This window comes from Drosophila willistoni (assembly GCF_018902025.1).
Source record: "Drosophila willistoni isolate 14030-0811.24 chromosome 2L unlocalized genomic scaffold, UCI_dwil_1.1 Seg139, whole genome shotgun sequence".
Classification (NCBI taxonomy): Eukaryota; Metazoa; Arthropoda; class Insecta; order Diptera; family Drosophilidae; genus Drosophila; species Drosophila willistoni.
The window spans coordinates 749,123-771,407 of NW_025814046.1; the positions used below are offsets into that span (position 1 = coordinate 749,123).

At 32.4% G+C, this 22,285-nt stretch overlaps 2 protein-coding genes and 1 long non-coding RNA gene across 4 annotated transcripts in view; 2 read left to right on the forward strand and 1 right to left on the reverse strand.

Annotated features, from left to right (window-relative positions):
* Positions 1-12,689, reverse strand: part of LOC6638176 — a 55,080-nt gene extending 42,391 nt beyond the window's left edge. Inside the window, exon 1 of the mRNA XM_047009526.1 lies at positions 12,399-12,689. Coding sequence (XP_046865482.1) covers positions 12,399-12,429 — 31 coding nt within the window. The 5' untranslated portion in view covers positions 12,430-12,689. The remainder of the gene's footprint in view (positions 1-12,398) is intronic.
* Positions 12,690-14,525: 1,836 nt separating this feature from the next.
* On the forward strand, positions 14,526-16,373 carry LOC124459801. 2 transcript variants are annotated; one of them, XR_006953813.1, is made up of 3 exons: positions 14,526-14,684; positions 15,674-15,763; positions 15,981-16,373. It is a non-coding gene; the product is annotated as an uncharacterized LOC124459801 (long non-coding RNA). The 2 variants fall into 2 exon arrangements; XR_006953814.1 differs by lacking the exon at positions 15,981-16,373 and adding an exon at positions 15,828-15,906.
* Positions 16,374-16,450: 77 nt separating this feature from the next.
* LOC6638266 (G-protein coupled receptor dmsr-1) overlaps positions 16,451-22,285 on the forward strand; it is a 65,022-nt gene continuing 59,187 nt past the window's right edge. Inside the window, exons 1-2 of the mRNA XM_023176030.2 lie at positions 16,451-16,700; positions 18,169-18,501. The gene's annotated coding sequence lies outside the window, so the exon portion shown is untranslated. The remainder of the gene's footprint in view (positions 16,701-18,168; positions 18,502-22,285) is intronic.

Here is a 22,285-nt window from a genome sequence, read left to right on the forward strand (position 1 = left end):
GCAAATTTTCCTCTTTTGTTTTATGATATTTTCTGCAGAATTCTCATTTATTTATTTACATTTATAGAGTAAAATGTATGTGAAAATATGTTTTTCATATTCCAAGAAATCTAAATTTTCCTTCTATATTACGAGACTCTTTAAGAAAACATAATGTAAATATGCAATATTAAAAAGATTTCCTAGAAAGAAATTATTTCAATAAGAGATAAAACTTCAATTAAATTCCAATGAAATCTTTATCCCGAAGCTTGATTAGAAATGGTTGGCAATGTCTAAAAGATGTTTAGTTGTGTAAGGGATTCTTGTTGAGAACAATTTGTTGTCTATTTAAAATCAAGTGTATCTACTATTTTATATGTAGGAAATTTACTGTGAATATAAATAAAAGAGAAAACTCTAGTTTTATGTATATTTATAAGTCACCTAAGTAGACTCTACCTACAAACAATTGTTCAAACAAAGATTATTATAGACATAACTCAATTGTCTTGAAAGTCAAGCCTATTAGTCATTGAAGCTCTAGTTTTTGTTTCAATTTGGTTAAATTAACATTTAATTTATAACTAACGAACAGTTTTTAGCAATAAATTTAATTTTTGAATTTATATTTATTATCCCGTGGATTAGATGTTGAATGGTTTTTGATTACTTTTACTGGGTTTCTTTTTAAATACTATACATTCTTCTATCTACTCATCTTTTTTTCAAAGTATTTACATGAGTGAAAATTTAGGTAAGTTAAAATTTTTTAATCGATTCAAGTCTACTTTACAAAATACAAAACTTTAAGTGAATTTTTCGATTGACACTGAATACTTTTCAAAGATCTTTGAATAAAACTGAAACGTTTTTGCTTCGATATATACATTTTATAAAAAAATTTACCAAAAATTAATTATGATCTTATATTCTGCAAACAATTTAATTAAATATTCTTTATGACTTGGAAATCGCTTAAAAACAAGTTTTTAATTACTAAAATTTGTTTGTTTTGATTAAGAGATTTATGAATGAATAAAAATTATTATTTAACAATAAGAAATTGAATGTGAAGAAATATAACTAAAACTTTTAAAAGATTTTTAAAAGAATTAACTAAGTTTTAGATAAATAAACAAAGTTTATAATTTAGCTATTATATAATTTTTGAATCAATGAATTGTAAACCTAATTTGAAAATTTAGTTTAATTTGGAGTAGAGTATTCGATTGCTCACTTTGGGAAGTGATTGGAATATAATTCAAACTATTTCGATACCAGTTCTTAAAGAGCTACCAATTGCATCTGCCGGGCAAATCACTTTGAAAATCACCGCCAGGGCCAGACACGAAGACGTCGCCAGCGAAAAGCGCCCAACAAGCCAACATTTCGTTCTGGAGAGACCCATACTCCTCCTCCTCCTATGCGAGTGAGTGCAGACAGTTGTTGCTTGGGTCTTTAACCCAAAAACACAGGGTGAAGAGGGATACATACATACATCTTCGATATCTACATATATGTATGTAAGTATGTGTATATACATTGTGTTTATTATTACACATCGTTGTTGTTACTCCTTAGGCATTTTCCTTCTTGGTATTGTCATGGCTTTTAATCCTTTGTGCATACCCTCAACCTGTCGCCTGTACAATCGATGGATGTACCATCTTCTCTACCTTTTGGGCCACATTGAATACGTTTCAAAGTTAGGCCTTACCTGACTTTGACTCTGCCTCTCTAACATAATCATATTTATGATACACTTAACTTGAACCTGTTTTCATTTTATTTTGCTGCGTTGCTGTTGCTTTTTGTTGTTCCTCTTTTTGATCTCGGTTTTGCCACTTAACTTTTGTGTTTTGAATATTCTGCGAATTTGTTTTAATAAATGATTCCAGGAAAAAAAAACAACATCGAAAAATGTTTGTCTCATATAATAAAATTGAATTATTGATATTCAAACTTTTAGTATTTCCTTCCCCCCCATAGGGAATCAAAAAAACAAAAAACCTAATAACATTTCATTTGGGTCTATTAATCACAATTCTTAGAAATTTACTAGCGATAAGTTCGAGTGACTAAGATAAAGATAAAGAAATTGAGTGAGAGAGAGAGACAGAGATAGATAGACAGAGAGGCAGATAGCGCTGCTAGACGTAAAGACTCTAATAAGTCAAACATTAGCACAAAAAAACTTGTTTCTTATTCAATGGGCAATAGAAACTAAACAATACACTGACAGAAAAGTAGATAATTTACCTGGGTTCATTTATTTTTTTGTTGAAATTTTTATTTTTTCCAATTGCAGAAATGTTTTAAGGTTTAAGAATGTGTATATACAAAGTTATATGTCTATATTGGTTAGAAAAAATTGAAAGTTGTGAGACAGTTCATTGTTTGCTATGTTTATTAAGTTTGAGATTTGTTTTTCCGATTTTATTACGACTTTTCAATGTAGGTTAACTTTTCAAAAAGCATTCAGTAAAATAAAACCTTCTTTAAGTAGCTTTTGAGCTTTTTTGGTTCCTAATTACTTAAAATTTTAGGTGAAAGAAACTGTGGAAACCGAAAATTTAATTTTTTTTTAATCATATTCTACAATTTTTAAATCACAAATGAATTAAAATTTATAAAAGATATTGGTTGAACTCTTTTTCTTAAATATTGTGTGCTATGATTTAAGATCTGATGATTTTGGGTATTATAAGACACCTTAATGCAAAAGTTTGTCATTATCTTTACTTGAAATTGTTGAAATTATCTTAAATACTTAATGAGTAATTAGTAGGCAAATTATGGTCATAATCATAAAAAGAGACTGTGTCCTTCTTCGATAAGATACAGTTTCCGTAAATATAAATTTTCCAAGTTTTTGTTTAATTAAGTAATTACTTAAAACGTATATTTATTTAATAAAGATAGCTCAACTTCGTAACGGAAATTCCAACTAAGGTTAACTTTTCATCTCTGCTGATGTACATCAATCCAGAAAAAGGAATTGAAATTGAACATTGGCAGATTCTTTTCAATGTCAATAAATAGAAACGTTTTTATTTTGTTTATAAACATTTTTGAAACCTGATTTGATTCTTGAGTAAATGATTCATTGACAAATTTGGAACTCATTTTGCCAAGTGTATACCTAATGTGTGTATATGTAATATGTATTCTCGTAGATGAACTGGCAAATTGTCAGGTGAATCATCATCAAACATGATCATTATTATCATCATCATCGGACACATCAAGCAACCATCACCACAAAGTTCCCTCTATGAGTTGGCCCTGTCACTCAGGCAATATTTATCTTTGTTGCGGTTGGTTTTTAGTTTTTATTTGTATTCTCTGTTAGGTGTTTTTTTTTTTTTTTGGAGTGGTGGGTGCGGCAGTTCTCTCTGACAATGAGACTAGCTAACATACAGAGATCTCTGATCTCACATCATCATCATCATCATCATAATCATAATCATTATAATGTTGTGGTTGATCATTATGATCGTTGGGGAGCAACAACTGGAACAGGTTACATACAAGAATTCTTAGTGTTGTTGGTTTTATTAGTGCAACTTTAAATGGTCAGCAACTCGGACCTCAGACCGCAGACCTCAGACTCGAGTTCCGAGATCGAGCGCGTGTTTGTCTCTTGTTTGAATGGTTCGGACTTTGGTTGTGTTTTTTTTTTATTTATTTATTTATTCTTTCATGAGCTTCCCCCATATATATGTATATATAGCTTTATATATAGTTTCGTTGTTGTTGTTATTGTTATTGGTGTTTCGGTTTCAGTTTGGTCGGTTGGCCAAGAGTTGAAGCTGAATTAAACTGAAACCGGTATGACGTGATGCCTTCTTTTTTGTTGTTGTTGTTGTCGTTGAATGTATCTGTGTCTGTATTCAACACGTTGAAGTGGACAAACAAAATACAGAAAAAATTTTAGAAAAAAAACAATTTTTTGTTGTTGTTATTTTCTGTTGCTGCTGTGACACTTAAGGCGTCTGTGTGACGCCAAATGAAAGTATTTTGGTTTTTTTTTCTTCTACTTTTGTCATTCTTCTCTCTGTCTTTTTGTGTTGCTTTATTTTGGGGGGTATTTTTAGTGCTTAGGTGTTTAGCCAGCTGTTTTGTTTTTTACTTGTTTTTTCCCTTAGTTTGTTGAATTTCTTACTTCTTCTTACTTTTCTAAATAAACAAATTAAATTATTGATAGCTTATCTCGCTTTGGTGGCAACATAAATGACAAGCTATGCACTTGTTGAGTTTAACGAATTTTATATACCCTGAGAGGGAAATTTTTGCTTTGCTTTGAAATGATAGCTGCACACGAGGTATATAAAGTAACTAGGCAAATATTTATATTTTACTCTTCAAAGAAGTCATAAACGAAATATTTAATTGAATTTTAAGTCCTTGATTTCAACACTTCAAATAAATATTTAAAGCTTGAACTATCCCCCGAGCATTAAAATTGTCTCTTAGAGAACAAAATTTTACTACAAAACAAGACTAACAAGGAATTTTATTCCTTCCTGGACCAAGAATCAATTTTTGATAGATGTCATTCTTTTAAAACTCAACGAAACCCCAACTAAAGTATTATTTAAATAATATGTTTTATAATAATAACAAAATCTCAACTAACGTTTTATTTAAAAAAAATTTTTTATAATGTAGGAAAAGTAAAGACTTTTATAGATAACAAATAATAATATTTAAATTTAGGACTGTTTTGAGTTCAATAATGGATATAGTTAGAAAATATGCTAGGAAAAACATAATACCTTACGAATGTGGTAATAATGTTTAATCAAATTTAAACAGACTATAATGAATGATTTTTGTTAAAGACGGATCTAGTAAAGATTTTTGGATGGTTTTTTTTATCAAAAAACATGTTCCGACTCTAAAAATTGAAAAAATTACGCTATGGGAAAATGCATGACCATATTGAAGACTCAAAGGTTGAGCTTGAAGAGGAAAGGGGGGAAAAAAAGGAAAAGTTATTTTAAGACCGATATTTAAAGGGGTTTGCCAGACCTTCCAAAGTCCCGCCAGTAAAACTGGTGGACAGTTTTGTTATAAGAAGAGAATTCAAAAGTAAGTCTCATATAATAGAATATTTATATCTTCAACAAAATAGAGATAGGGTTTAGAAATGCTTATAAAACCGATTTATAGACAAAAGAATTAGTAAGTTTACAATAAATACTAAAGCTAGTTAAAGCTATATACTAGTTTAACCTAGGAATAAATAAAATATAATAACATATTTCTGAGAATTTTAATTTTTGATGTATATAAATTCTTAATACATTTCGATAAGTTATCAACTGATTGTGAGTTATATAACTTTGCTCTGTCTACTATAGGGATGTTGATTGATGCAGAAATCTTTCTACATATATAGAAATTCCTTTTAATAAAAAACAACCAACTTTTGATCAAATTAAATTAAATCAAAGCAAGTCAGAAATTGAGTGTAGGAAAAATAAAATGAGTTTTCATTCCTTAGAGTCCTTGTCTTGCTAATCAGTTAAATGTCATCTCTAAGATCAAGACAAACTCCAATAACTCTACATAATAAGGGTATATATTTCAAATAATTATGTTTAATGAGCAAATCAAATCAAATCAAAGCACATTGACCGCATTTAACATTGAACTGATGCGAAAGGTTATCACTTAACTCACAAAACGCATAATGAAATACAGTTTTAGAAATTTGTATAAAAATTAAATTAAGAAATATAGAACACACATTCAATGCTATCCCTAAAAGAGGGAAACAAAAATTTGTGCTTTACAATGCGGTTGCCTCGCATTGAAAGCGGTTACAACGATTTGAATTCCTTAACGTCCTTAGGCAATAACAAATATTTAGTATTAGGTTATCCTTGCCACACATAAAACACGCACACACAGACTCTTATACACATATATACACACGATTACTCACACACATAGGACACTTTTGCCTATTTGCCTCCTCCTTTACTCTTACTCTTGCCACTTGCTCAACGGAGGCAAATGGCCTTTCACGGTCGTTGCCGTTGAACGTCATGTTGTTGCTGTTGTTGAACAACTTTCTGCCCCAGCAACAATATTCAACAAGGCCTCCCCTCCTGAACTTCTCCCCAAATTCTCACTCCCATATTCCGTCACTCCTCCTCATTTGAGGAGGTAAATGTGGGGGAGGCGTTAGAGAGTGGAAAGCTTTTGCTTCCTAGTTGCCGTCACTCTCTTTGCCAACTGCCTCTCATTTGAAACTTCTGTTACCCTAGAATGTGGCAATTAGTTGGAAAAAATTTGTTAACTTCTTTTGCTACATATATAACCATTTTTGTAAGGTTACAAATTTATTGTATTTCATTTTCTTTATTCTAGCTAATGAATTTTACTTGTTACGGCGTCAGAATAGAAGCAGTTCGCTTTTATATAGCATTTCGGTATAGTTTCTTTAACTAATTTCAACACTAAAATATTAGATTCAAAAGTTTGCTAGCATACTGCAAAAGTATAATTTAATGCTAGCGAAAATTTTTTTTTTACGGTTATTCGACGTCAAGTTTCGGTTAACCTTTAGCTATACGAAAATACATTCAAATAGGGTATATTGTTTATTTAATTTCAGTAAAAAATCTTGTCTAATGTATAATTTTAAGTCTTAGTATCGAACTAAAGAGGATAGCTATGTAACGACTTTCATTTGGATTTCGGTTAACTTTAATTAACATTCTTTAATATATCTTTAACTTCAGGTCTATTATATTGAGGACCTGTGAATTGACTTTGGATACTGAACATGGATACTTAATAGGAAATATTACATATTATTCAAATGATAATTCCAATCGATTTACTCAAGTGAATATATATTTAGGATAGGGTACATTCTAGTCGTTAATTTTATGTAGGACTGTTGCTTTAGCTGTTGCTGTGGGTGGATTGGTTGACTTGGTTTAATGTTCAGAGGTTTCTGTGGCAACTGACTGCTGCTGGCTGCAAAGATGGGCATCATCCTCATCATCATCATCATCATCATCATCATGCTCATCATCACGTTCAATGTACGTTTTATTATGAGTCGTCCTGGCTGACGTCCTTTTCTCCCCAACTTTATTCCCTTCCCACTTTTCCCCCCTGTACTGTTTCTCTTTTTGTGGGCCTGTGTGTGGCCCAGAAAATTCAATGTGAGCCCGCAAAAAAGCAAATAAAACTTTATCATTTGGGGAAGCCCTCGGCTTTCTTAGACTTTGACGTGGCAGAGGGAGGCAAACCAGAGAGAAGGAGGGAGGAGAACGAGACGTAGAGAATGTGTGGTGTGGCATGGCATATATACATACATATACAAATATACATGTACATGTGTGTGTGTGTGTGTGAATGTGAGTGGTTTGGCCCCACCAAACTTTTCCCTTAATTTCTTGTTTTTATTTTCTTTTTTTTTTTGTTAATGTTGGAAGGTAGATATGTATATATATTTCTTTTGTACAGGTATGAGGTTTTATTTTAGCCAGGATTTTATTTTGCTTTTCTTCTCTTGTTGTTTTTTTCCGCTTGCTGTTTTTTTTTTTTACCTTTTTTTTCTGTGTTGCCACTTTTGAGACTTCTGCCCTGACCTTTTTAGTGGCTTTGAGTGGAATTTGGGTTGTAAATTTTTTGGGCGTGGCTTGGCTCGTAGATGGCTAGGAAACAATGATTCTCTAGGGTTTTCTATATATACACATATATTGTCCTTTGTTTATAGTTAAAATAGAAACCAAAAAAACTAAGAACCAAGTAACTGCATGGTAAATGATAAATGGCTTCGAAAGTGGCTTTTTTCTCTTGTTTGGGGCTAAAACTTTTGTTTTAGATCTTATTTATCGGATCGGGTTTCTAACTTTTTTATTTAACAAATTTTCTGGAAATTTATAAAGGAGCTATCTGGAAATGCTCAAAAGGTGAATTGATTCTAGGAAAGTTTCTTTTATATCGCTTTGAGGGGAATTAAGCCAATTTAGGGAATATTTAGCCATATGATAAGATACTTGCTGCTTAAGGTTTGGTTTGCAAAGCGATTCAGGTTAGAAAAAATATGAAATAAAAAGAAACAAAAACTTTAATAGAGTTTAAAACATATTATAAAGTGTAGAAATACATGATTAACATTATTTTTAAAACTAGGCTCTTAATCTTTTTTTGTCGTTATCAATTCCTCTTTAATTTATATGAGTTTCCATAGCAATTTCTTTTAATAAATATCAGAAGTTATGTCTAAAGTAGAACAAATATATCTTATATTGAGATATAGCATATGTTGTTTCAGCAGAATTGAACTAGTCCTACTACCTTAATATTGTAAATTTACATAAAGCCTTGAATTAAATTTGTTTCAAATTCGCAACTCTGAGATAGTTCTATTTCTCTCATTAAAAACCCAACATTCCGACCCGAAATTGATCACTCTTAGAGCTTTTGAAAACGAGCTGTAAACATGCATTTTAAGTTGCTTAGACCGAACAATTTGACAAATTGGCTAAACAGTTTTAACTATAACTTAAGTTTAGACAACCCAACCACACCTAGACCTTTACCCCACTCTCTTCCACTTAGGTAAAGGCCTTGTTTCTCTTTCTCTTTTCTTCCTAATTGCTTTTAAAATCAACCCTCGACCATTTGTTGTTTTTGTTGAAGAAACTACTTCTACAAAGTGAATCACACAATCAGGAAGAAAAAAGAAAACGCAAAAAGAGGAAAATAAAAAACAAAAGAAAAAAAAAAATGAAAATGGAATACCAACATTGAGAAAAACTTTTGCCAAAGGAAACGAAATACAAAAAGAGAAACAACACAAAAAAAAAAGGTAACAGAAATGTAATAAAAAACAAGGAAAGGAATTTCCCAGAAGTGGGGTAAGACGAGGCGGCAGGTGGTCGGTGGGTCGTTGGTTGGTTGGTTGGTTGGTCTAGGGGGTGGTTAGGGTAGGCAAAGTCAAAGCAAAAGTCTATTTTCATTCTGATGTAGTTTAGTGACACAGAACGACGATGACGAGAGACACAAACACAGAGAGAGAGAGAGAGACCGAGACTGAGACAGAGAGAAGGAGGTTAAAAAGAGAGGGCTAGATTATAACAAAGTCATAAGCAAAGGCAGAGCACTGCCAAAGGCAAAGCCAGCTTAAGTGTTTCCAAGCCAAAAACCAAAACAAGTCAAGGCGTAGTCAAGTGAGACGACGACCAAAGCGTTGGGACCTGGCAAAGCCGAAGAGTGGGAGCATAGGGCATGGAAACGGGGGGGATAAGCGAGTCAACGAGCGCGTTTTGAACATGTTGCGCTTGCTAGGCTTATGCCAAAGTTACAGTGAAACCTCGAAATAGACTTGTTATCACTGTACAGTGAAACTTTAATAAACAAAGAATAATTTCTATTAATAATTCACTTTTAAGAGATAACTGAAATTATTAATAATTATTTATAAATTAAAGAATAAAGAAGTTCTATAAACTTTACAATTCTCGCTTCAAAGGAGTCAACTAGTATTTTTTTTAAGCCTAACGAAGAGAAATGATTTATTCAAATAGGAGTCTGGCAACTCTAGGTTATAGGTAGTAAGGACTAAGGAACACTCACAACTACTTCTGGAATAATGTAACTATTTAAAGATTGCCAACTCCAACAATTATATATTTTAACCCTAAGAAGTTTTCCAAGCTTAGCTTAAAGAAAATGGGAATTATTGCGACAAATATATATTACTCTTGAATAAGAAAAAAGAATATAATATATAACCTATAAAAAATAAATATACTTTTTTCTTGAAGATGATCTATTCTTTCACAATCTAGAAGAAGAACGAAATTTTGTAGAGTTTTTACTAAACTAAACCCAACTTTAAGTAAATTTAAACATTTCAGTACCTCTCTTTGATATCAATTCACGCCACCTGGCAACTCTAGGATTAAAAGGAAACTAATCCCTGAAAACAATGACTAATTGATTGAGCTGCCTAGGATGTACATTGTCATTGGCTACCACTGTATCTTTGAAATACTTACAGATACATAGAGCGTGCTGGTGCTATCGATGGTGTGTATGATGGTAGTGTGAGGTGTGTGCGGGTATGTGTGTGTGTGAGTGTGGGCAGTGAGGCATACCCTAAGAGCAACGCCGCCGCCTTCTGCAACAAAGTCGTTTTTAATAAGTTCAAGCAGCAGCCAGCAACAGCAACAACCTAGCCAGGCAACGGCAACGGCAACTTGTCTAACAGACTCAAAGTAATGCAAAGTATCTTTTGGTCTATGTATCTGTATCTATATCTCTGTCTCTGTTTTTCTCTCTCCCTCTCTCTTTGTGTGTGTGTGTCTGTCAACAAGTTTTTTTTCTTTTTCTGTGTGGGTGAACGCCAAAAAGTTCATGGAGCTTGATTTTCAGGCCATTACATGGGTTACAGGGAAGGGGGAAGGGAGATGGGTGTCATGTGGAAGTGGAAGTGGATGCAATGATGGTAGAAGGTGGAAGAGAAGGAGGCCGGGCAGGCTGGCAGCTTGTTTTCTTTCTTTTTGTTTCTCATTTTGTGTTCTCCCTCTTTGTCTCTGTCTCTCTCTCTCTCTCTCTTTCTCTCTCTATCTATCTGTCTCTACTTAGCTCTGTCTCTTTTAGTCTCTCTGTTTATAAGTGTGTATGTCTGTTTGTTTGTTTGCCTTTTGTGTTGTGTGTTGTGTGAGCGCTTGGGGATTACGTAAGGGAATCCCCAACATTTGCGAGAGGCGCGCACACAACACTGAAAATGATAAAAGTGATTTCGTTGTTGCGGGGCTCGAGGCAAAGCATTTCATGGCATAGTAGGGGGTGGGAGTGAGGAAACAAACTGATGGGGGTTTCTCTGTAATGAAATGTAACTGACGCTGTACGTTTCATGTTTTATTCAACTTCTCTTTCTCTCTCTCTCTCTTTTTATCCTATCCTTGTCTCTCTTTTGCTATTGGCAAGTGGCACAAATAAATATAAAAGAGGCAAAGCGAAAAATGTAACTTATAGTTAAAGGGGTTGCCCAAGTACAAGTACCTACGAAACATACATATAGAAAAACCAAAAAGGGCTAAACTAAACAGAAATCCTCAACGAAATTTTAATACTCTTGCCAAGTAACAATTTGAGTGTTAAAAATAAGTATATAAAGGGGATTAGTTCGCTCTAATTTGACTGCAATTAACCAAGGTGAAGTAACCTGTGGAGCACTACAAAGAATTAGGGTTTAAACACTTGAGCTTGTGCTATTTAACAGGAATTTTATAAATTTGACGATTAATTCCGCCAATTTTAACATAAATCCTTAATAAGACAAAAATAAGACTCACTAACAAATTTCAGATCCATATTTTAGGTAAAGTCAAGAATTTCAGGCACTAAAACGCCTTGTGATCAAAGGGAGCTATAGAAATTTGACGAACAAACGGGCTCATTTTGAGTTATGTGCTAAATAACACACAAGTAAAACATTCTACTAAATTTTAGATGATTACCACCAGATCTATTTAGTTTTTGATCACAAAAACTCAATGGTTTCTATGGCCGACATATAATTACGAGCTACGTTCAAGCCAAGAGTTTAATATAAACTAAATAAATATAAAATAAGTTTCAGTTAAATAAACTAGCTTTACAAACTGAGGGATTTCGTCATTCTTTATATATATAAAAAACTCTATGCTAAATCTTAGATTGATAAGATTACAACAAAGAATACACTTATTTCATCAGAAAAACTATTTTCTTTCAGTCATGTATTGCATATGTCATAATAGATTGCATTTTTCTAACTAATTTCTAATGCAAGCCTTTTGTTTTTTAAATTCTATCTATAGCTTGAACAGAACTTTCATGTAAATTAAAAGTTTATAGAATATTTCCAGCTCGTTAGTCTGAGAAGAGAATTCTTTTTCCCATTTCCCATTTTTTTTTGTTTGTAAGAGTATAAAAGAAAGAAATAGAAAAGTTCTGTTGAATTTTAATGTTTAACGATCCAGCAACCAACTAACCACCCATCCACCCATCATTTTACATCATAAGAACCTACCTCACTCTATAAAATTTGCAACCACTCAACTCTTCATTTCGTTCTTTTCTTTTTTTTTTACTCCTTAAACTACATAGTTGCATTTTCACTTTGTAGAACTTTTCTTGTTTTTCTGCATATTTTATAAACCCTTTCACTTGATGGGCTTCTGTGTACACACACACACACACACACACCCATACTTGCATACATCTGTAGTGTAGGTCCTGCCATATGCTACTTTACTGTAATTGAAAATCCTTTCTGGCCTTGAGCTTATATATCAAATAACCGCACAAAAGCAGTAAACATAAGTATATATATTTTGTATAATTCTTAGAAATTTAAATTGGTTTTTTATTTCAATTAATTAGTTACTTACTCCCTCGACCGCTGCCCTTGCGCCGAGCCATTTTCCTTGTGATTCCCAATTGACGTTTTGCCTCTTACATGGAATCTAATCGAAGCTTTATGGTGGTAGATGGTTGTTTTTAATATTTAATTCAAGACCAGCTTGTCCAACAGAGATGGATGTCCTTGAAGCTAGTTTGATGCTGTCCTTGCTGTGTTGTAGTCTGTGTTGGTCTGTGTGTGGGTGTGTGCATATGTGTGTATATGTGTGAGAGAGTTGGCCTGGTTTTCCTCGTTTTATTTGGTTCCCCAAATGTTTCCTTTTTTTTTTGGTTTATATGCCTGCTGCTGCTGCTATTAATGTTGATGACGTGGATCAAAAATGATGATGTTACTATTGTATATATATATATCTATGTATATATACTCTGTAAATACTCAAAAATGTTTGTTTTGTTTCTTTTTTTGTGGGTTGGTTATTTGTTGTTGTTGATATGCCTGTTAAATATATATCTATATATATATATTTTGTTATGGTAAAATGTCTGTCTTCCGATGATATTGTGTCGTCATCTTTTTTTATTTCATGTCGTTCCGTTGCCGTTATTATTGTTGTTGTTGTTGTTGTTGTCGTAGGCCGCGATTTCATTCAGGTGATTATTGAGTTTCCGCACGCACTTGACGCGTTGCTCTTTTTTATTTTATTTTTCTTTTTATCCGAGGCACGCGAGAACGCACATACAATATACATACAAATCGCGAACGCAACTGCAAGGAAACAGTTTATATTTTTGGCTATATAAATTGAAGATTGATGCTCTCTATCTTTTACACGATACCGGGTTATCCGTTGCTATTCCCACACATCATCATGAATGAGATTGTGGCCCCATATCACAAAACGAGGGCATCCAATTTGCTTGTTAGCACAAAACACTTTTCTTTTTTAATATATGTATATTTGGATTTTGCTCTTTTGACTTTATTAATTAATTAGTTTCTAATAATAATATAAAATTTGTTGCTTCTCTTTGATTAGTTAATTTTTGAACGATATATAGATTGTGTCTGTGTGTGTGTGAGGGTGTGTATATGTGTGAGTGCGAAGCGTTTTTACTACAGCGCGCGAAACGTTTTTGGGGCGTGCTTCTGCCTCAATGTTACATTCACGACTGAACGTCAACCGAACGCTACCACTGGTTTGGTCATGTGTATTCCGCACTAGACGTCCGGACTCGATGAGCAAGCCCCAACAAATGAGGGAGCCAAGACAGGCGTATTATACATACGCCGCGTGAGCCAGAGGGAGAGCGCATTCATTTGTGGTGAGGTTGTGTCTCTGTTGATATTATACATATACCCGATTGAAAAACAAAATCGGCAATCGCCAATTGATCATGCTTGGGATTGAAATGATATATTCTGCACTTTCAAGAAGATGTTACTTATCTGATTCCTTAGTTTCTAATTGAACTGTAGAATCTATTAGTTTAATATTAAGAATATGGTTTAGAAAACACAAATCAATTGTTGACTTAATTTTTAATAATAAATTGAATAAAAATTTGTATTGAATTAAATTTAAATAAAATATTTCTTGTTCATGAAGTGAAAAGATTCGCGTATGATAAAAAATATGACTCGAAATTGATTAGAAAATAGGGGCATAAGCGACTCCAGAAAAGCCGGGGCTAGGGAATTCTTTTTTTTCCGACGAATGGGTCAAAATGGATCTCAAAATCTTCTTATTTATGACTATTTAAATCAGAAAGAGGATTTAAAATTTACTCGAATATAATCGAATATAATAGCAGGGTTTATGTTCCTTAACTTAATCGGTTGCATTTCAAAACAAGTTATATCTTTCTGATCTCTATTCAGTAATAACTCCGGGTTGTTGGGTCATATTCAAGTAGATGTCCTCCATAGCTTTCAGAATAACTTCTGCTGCCATAATTATGGGCCCCACGTACGAGTCCTTTACCCTAAATAGCGACCCGGACCTTTGCAATTCCTTATGAACCGAGTCGCTGGGACTCCCATTAATCACCATTGATCACGTTCAGGATAACGATAACGATCGCTAAAGCGTGGTTTTTGCGCCAATATTATGTATGCATATCGATAATAATCATTGCTCGTTGTTTTCAATGTCAGATTTAACGTAATTTTTACGACATTAAATTTCATATTTTTGTTGAACCAATTGTCGAACCACATAGCGGATGTCCACTGTATTCAGGCTGCCCAACTCGAACAGCGAACATGCAACAAAAGAGTTCCAATTCATGCAAAAGAGTCCACGTGCAGCGAACAAGTGAGTCAAACAAGTGAGAGAGAGAGAGTTTGTCACGCTCAGAGAGAATAAGGAAATGAGAGAGACAGAGAGAGAAAGAGAGAGAATTAACAGCCCTCAAATCCAGTAAGTTTTACCAAACAAATTGCGAGAGAGGCAAAGGCTCTTCAATCTGGCAGATAACTTTCAACATTCTATTTCAATTTCAATCAGCTTGGCATTTGTTTACCTTTTTTTTTGCGCTTTGCGAATTGAAAGAGCATATGTTTTGTGCTCTTTAAATGAAATTAAGAGACAGATTGTCCCCATTGTAATGCCATGCCTCAAAGTATGCAATGCTTTTTTAAACAATTTGCGCACAGTGGTTTCTTATTTCAGTTTGCAGGTAGCAATAAGCACTTATTTTTTCTCAGTTAAATTTGGCCTTTTAATGCCTTTTTTAAAGAGCTTTTTGATGATATTTAAAATTGATTAATTTTTAAGGAAAACTTTAGATTTCGCCATTTTCAGACAGAAGCTTTTATAAAGGAATACTAAATTTTTTATATTTAATTACATTTATATTTTATACTTGTACAATTTACTAATTGATAGAATTTTAGAGACGCTAACTATTAAATAAAAAGTAGTTAACAATTACTCCTGCTTTTAATCAGTTTAGACTCCATTTGATGTTATATTATTATTTTTATTATTATTATACATTGGTTAGTATATCAATTATACGTTATAATTTCAATTTTTGTTTTCTGCATATATTCAAGTCTGAAAATATTCATTTGTTAATCAAGGAGACCAATTTATTTGATTTACAAAAACAATTTTTTCAGAATGTTTGTATAAATTAAAATATTTCAAATCTATTTTTTAAATTATTGTAAAATAAAAAAATTGGCTTAGTTCTCAATTTTCATGAATTCAAAAATTTTCGAGCTTTATAGACTTATGTACTTGCAAATTCTTGCAACTCTTTTTGTTTATTTATTTAAAAAAAAATTCGATTTTTACAGGTTTTCTCTAATTTATGTAGGTTTTAAATTTCGAATTACCTGACCTTAAAATTGCTATGGTTTTTAGCCGTTGCCCTAAAAGTGATCTAAGTAAGTTGTATTTGTTATCCTTTCTTGGCAATTTTCATAGATTTAACAAACTTTATATTTTAAGCACCAAATTTAAAGAGTTAAGTGCGCCTTAAAGACACTTAATTCTCTAACAAAAGAAAAAGGTGCACATTTTTTGTTCGTTGTTGTTTATGTTGTCTTTGAAAATGAAAAAAACTGAAAAGAGTTTATACATTTTTTCGTTTGATATCTAAAGGAAAAATAATACGCCTTCGATGTCAAAACAAATACATTCCCATAGAACATCATGAACATCTTCAGTTGTCTTTTGTGGGTGTGTTTCGATGTGTGTGGCATGAAATAAATGGTAATGAAGTGTGTGAAAATAATGCGAAATTCATTGGGCAAGGGCAACGGCACTACACAGCAGCAGCAGCATCAGTGGCAGCATCAGTGGCAGCATCAGTGGCAGCTGTTGGAATTCTCAACATGACATGCAAAAGGCGTCACAATGAACTCCTTAACCGAAATCAAAAGAAAGACTCAATTTTACTTGAAGACTTAACGAAATCATTATAAAAAACCAAAAACGAAAACCATGTGGGGGTGAATTTTTTGATTGGCTTCACACTTACATGTACTTACACACTTGCAAAAACACACTTAGAGTGCGTGTGCGTGTGTGTGTGTGTGTTTGTTGTGGGTAGGCCCATCAATGAAAGTTTGTTTTTAAGTTAAAAACTACAGCTGACTATTGTTTACTTATTGGCGCAGGCGCCGTTCAGCCGGCTAGAAAGCATTCCACATTTTCGAAATCATTTCGATGACACTGGAATGTAGGGGAATTTGGCGCCATATAATTCTATTTTGGCGAAACAATTCAGTCAGTCGAACGACATCAACGCGCGTGTAAGGAAGTACGCCTGCGGAAAGAAAGTATCAAAAAATTGCAACTTGGATTACTACGACGTTTCAAGTAAATAACTAAGCAAACTGTTGAGTGCAAACAAATACTAAATAAATTAAATAGACAAATTAATAAATAAAAAAATTTATAAAAATAAAATTAAAACAAGAAACTTTTGCAAAGTTGAATCGGAAGAAAAGTGTCGAAATATATTTGAAATTTTTGAATTGCTTAATTGCTATACATACAATTTTTAATTGTTATTTATTAATTGTTAAACTGGCGTTTAATTGGAAAACATTGTGTTTTAATGTAAAAAAAAACTTTAAAAAATATTCCATATTATATTTTTAATATCAAAGTTCAGAAAAAGTTTTCAGAAAATTGATTAAACTTAAAAAGTTCTTTATCATGAAGCCAAAGAGGAGAGTTTTTCACTTTGTTAAAAAGTACTTAACTTTTTGAATTCTTTGAACATAATTAACTATTTAATTTTAGAAAGAAACTAAAATTAACTTTAAAAAAAGTGTAGTTTTAAAAAAAATCTCACAAGAATATTAAAAAACTTGGAAATATTTGAAGTTGGAAAACGAAGATGCGATGTAAAAAGTAATTTACATTAACAAAGAGCCAAAAGTTTAAAATAGTTCGGTATTTTTACTTTCTTAAAGTTAATCTGAAAATAAAATAAAAATTTCAAACATTCAAAACATTAAAATTAAACTAAAATTTAACAAATATAAATTATTTAAATAACTATTAATAATTAAATTATTTTTCTGCTGAAATAGTAAATAAAATTCTCTTTAGCAAATAAAATTGTAATTCGAAGTTTAAGAGCTTTTGAGCTTTAGCGTTGCCAGATCTATAAACATTTTGTTTTGAAATTAATTCAAAACTTTTTAAAGCCAGACTGAAAGATTTTTCCTCAAAAAAAGAACATTTTTTCATATCAAAAGAAAAAAAAACATTTGTTATTAGAAAATCTAAATGATGATTTATTGAAATTGATGTTTACGATTTGAAATATGTTCAGGATTTACTGAGATTTATTACACAGTGAAAATGTATGTGTTTGGTAATTTTAGCACTAAGTACGGCAATTATTCAAATTAAAAATCCTTTATAAGAAAGCAGTTGAATTTTAAGTGTTGCCAGCTTTTGTTTTGATAGAATTGAAATGAGAAACCAAATGAATGAATATTCTTGATAGGTAACTGATATTTTTTGGGTAAAGTGGTACAAGCATAAAATGTGAATAAATTTCTTAATCGATTTGTTTAACCTTTTATAAACCGATTCATTTTCGTATCCGTTTTCCGTATCAAATTTAATACATCATTTCAATTGAAATTGTTCGAAATTTTTTTGGACAAATTGTGAAAATGATTGATGGATATGGATGATTGTGATATTGATTCGCACCGTGTATGACTTACAAAAAATATGAATATATTTCAATACACCAAATTAGTTTTTATTACATTTTTACCATGAATTTGCTTACCAAGTGTTATGTTAATCTTTTAATTGGCAGCTGCAAAGTGATAAATGGTTTTGGTTTACCCCATACCCCACAGAAACACCCACACACACATACAGCATAATTGGCCTCAATAACTTTGTGGGTTGGGTACATTTAGCCCACAAAAGTCAATAGTTAATTGGCTACTTCAAATGGTCATAAACAATTGTGAAAACTTTTGCAGATACTAAGTGAAAATAAAAGAGATACAAAGAGAGAGAGAGAGAGAGACAAAGGTGAGAGAGGCAAAAAGGTTGGAAAACAAATAGACGATTGCGCAGAAAATAAATAAAAATCAACAATCACAGCGCACATTCCAAATAACAACAGATTCACAAGAACTGAGTAAGTATCCCATCGATATTCCCACATACAAAAGTACATATATACATGTATATAAATATTTCTATACAAGAAAAACGGAAATAATAATGCGTATACGCCACGTGGGAGTTCAAGGTAGACAAACAAGAGTTGAAGGAAAACAAAAAGAAGCCAAACAAACGTTTTGTTTGACCTCGATAGCTGCTGATTCTGCTGTCTGGGCAAACATGAACCAAAAACGCTTTCCTTTTTTTCCTTCTAACAACTTTTTTTTTCTTCTTTTTTATTATAACTAATACGTTAGGCCCACCTAGTCTACAATATGTATCTTTACGAGCTGATCAAAGGCTATAAATATTTGTTGTTGTTTTCATACTTTATTGCTATATGCATTGTTCGGTAGGCAAAAACCAAAACCAAAAAAGAAAAAAAAGGCACTCTAGACACGAGCCAAGTATCTTAGGTTAAATCACCCGTGAGAATACAAGAAAATTTGTATTTATATTTCGAAATTTTTCATCTCTATGTTGATATAAATATTAAGCAAGGGAATCTATTTCAAGTTTCAATTTCTTCTTTATTGACATTTTCTATGGCAAAGTTAAAAGTTAATAAAAGTTTTTTAAAGTCATAATTTACTGCCCATCATTTTTACTTATCAGTTAGTAAAAGAAATTGCTTTCTAACTTACTGAAATTTAAGTTTTATTTTATGAATTCAATGACTTTAGAGTTTTGTGTGAGTGGTCTGCTGAAATTGGTCAATGAACTCATGTTCAGGCTTATGGAAGTAATGTTCGGTTGCCATTTTTTGAGCACAGATTGACATAACATTGAGATCTTACATACAAATATTTGGAATCTATGTTTCTCTTTCGTCACTTTTATGGCAGATTTTCGGAGGTTTCTAAAACCCATGATAAACAAAAACTAGCTAAGTGATTGATTTTGCTATTTTTGCAAAAATGAATGGATATTTGTGTAGCCAAATATTATTGACAGGTTGTTTGTCAGTTTTGAAAATTCCATTTTGAGAATTTAGGACATTGATTGACATTAAAAATTATGTGGGGTTTTCAATGTTTTAAAATTTTTTTTTAAGAAATGTAGCAAATGTGTAAATTTTATTTTTAATCTATCATATCAGGAGCTTTACGAAGTTCAATTGACTTTTTATCGATATTTTATGAATGCAACACTAAAAATTGTCATTCACAGAAAAAACCCAAACGAATGAATGAAAAGAAAAACAAAATTTAATTTTAAAATTTTAAATTTAATATTAACGCGGTAAAAAAAGAGGGTTTCTCTCATTTTTTCTGATATTATCCATTACATTGAACATTCGCATAAATTATTTACACTTCTTGTTTTACTATTTTTATACCCTTGCAAAAAGTCCGTCCGTCTGTCTGTCCGTCTGGATCAACGCAAACTCCTCCTAGACCGTTAGAGCTACAGAGTTGAAATTTTGAATGTAGGCTTGTATATACTGCTGAATCTCGGATTCAGCCGGATCGGACCACCTTATCATATAGCTCCCATACAAACCGCAAAGTTTGTAATTGAAATTGACTTTTCTCAATAACTTCGTTATTTTCTTAGCTATTGTCGTGAAATTTAATATTGGTGAGTTTATTACACATATAAACGACCATGCCGAATTTGATAAAGGTCGGGTGACTATATCATATAGCTCCCATAGGAACGATCGGTGGAAAACAGTGACTTTGATCAATATCTTTCGTATGCTAAGATTGTAGGCCGTTCTTTCGCAAACATTAGACTTTTAAGATAAAACGTTTTTCCACTTTGATGGCTATAGGTATGGAAAGAGTTACCAAAAAAGTTGCAAGGGTATACAAACTTTGACGCGGTCGAAGTTGGCCCCGGCCCTCTGGTTTTTTTTATAAGTACATATATACATACATACAATATAAGAATAATATTCTATAATTCTGTTGAATTGTTCCAATTTCATAGGTAAACAAACGTTGGCAGTTGAAGTGGTCAGTTAATTATCCAAATAGAAACAAACTGACAATATGAGATCAGAATTAAAGAAAATATGGCAATTTATACCCCAATTGGGTCATCCATGTTTTTTTCCACCGTTTGATGGAAATAAATGGATCACAATTTGTATTTTAAATATTTCAGAAACCTAGAAGTATTAAAATCTGATCTGTAGTCTCAATACACAAACGAAAAGTTTTTGAGTGTGATACATTCCAAAATGATAACATTCTACATTTCCAACAAATTAAATTGCGGGCCAATGTTTAAATCCACTGACGAATTTGAAAATCAGGCATAAAAATCCAAGTAATTTAATGAGAAACAAAAAGAATAATATAATTATTACCGCTTCTATGGCTTTCCACATTACAAACATATTGGATTAAAAAAGTTTAAAAAATGTCTTCTTATAAAAAAACAAATAAAATTCAAGTTAATAGAGCTTCAAACCACAAAAGCATTTCAGCGGTTCTTTTTTTGGGATTCCTTTAAGTAAGTTTTCGTGGTAACTCCATATTGTTTGGGGGTCTGTCTTTTCGACCACAATTTGACTTGAATGCCAAGTCATGTGCATTCCCATTAACATCGACAACCACATACGCCAGATTCTCATCAACAGGCGGAAACTAGGATTAACCGCATACCAATCTGGTCGAAATACAAAAAATGTATGTCAAGTTGCCCTTCTTTTATGTGTGTGTGTGGATTGTGGCCATCTTCCCCCGTTTTTTGTCTTTTTTTTTGTGTAGATGGCCGCCTACTCATGACAATTTCGAACCGGATGCTTGCCAACCACACATATTGTCGCGTGTCTGTCTTGGAATGCCTTGAAAGTTTTATTATTTAGACTCGGACATTAAATCTAACATCAAAACAAAAAAAAAAACTCAAAAGAAATGAAAATAAATGTTTAAAATTTGAATGCCAAAGTCAGGGACCTCGCATTGCCTTTATTTCTTGTGACCTAAGGCGAAAAGACAATGGCGTCAGCTTTTTTAAGAGTCATGTGTTTTTTTTTTTTTTGTTGCCACAGCTGGATGCTTTTTAATATCTCTACCGAAAGCTCAAAGGACACACGGCAAGCGGTATTTTCATAATAAAAAACGGGAAGACAAAAATAAAAAAAAAAAAAAAACAAAAGACTATAAAGTACATGATGGAGACTCTCGGGGTCCAGTTTCACTTTCAGTTCATTATGGCAAATTGCCCACCATCTTTAGTTAAGGCTTTTTATGAAAATCTATTTATGTATGCCTATAAGATGTTTTGCTTGCATGTCCTTAGATACTTATATGAAACCAGGCCTATAGGCATAAATCCTTATTTATGTTCCTTAAATTTTCTCTAGTGCTTTGCCATACAAGCATTTTATGAACGGACAGAAGTTAATTAGCTAGCATGAACAGTTTTTATTGAGCTCTCCCAATCATTATTTTTCCCTAATAACAATAACAACACGAAACGGAACGGTAAAGACACTACAGGACAATGGCATGGGAAAGAAACATGATGGACAGTACTAACAATGGCCAACTTATTTCCGCTCTGAGCTGAAAGCTCTTTGGGTGTGTGAGTGTTTGTCTTTGTGTGTGTGCGTGTGTGTGTGTGTGTGTGTGTGTGTATTAACATGCTGGGTCATTGCAAGCAATCAAATCTTGGTAATCACCTGGCCAATATTTACCGCTCACTAATAGCCCGGCCAATAAAGAGAATATCTCCTAAAATTAAAGTTAAATAAATACAGAAAATCTCTTGACCATCATAGATTGAATCAGAATGCATTATTT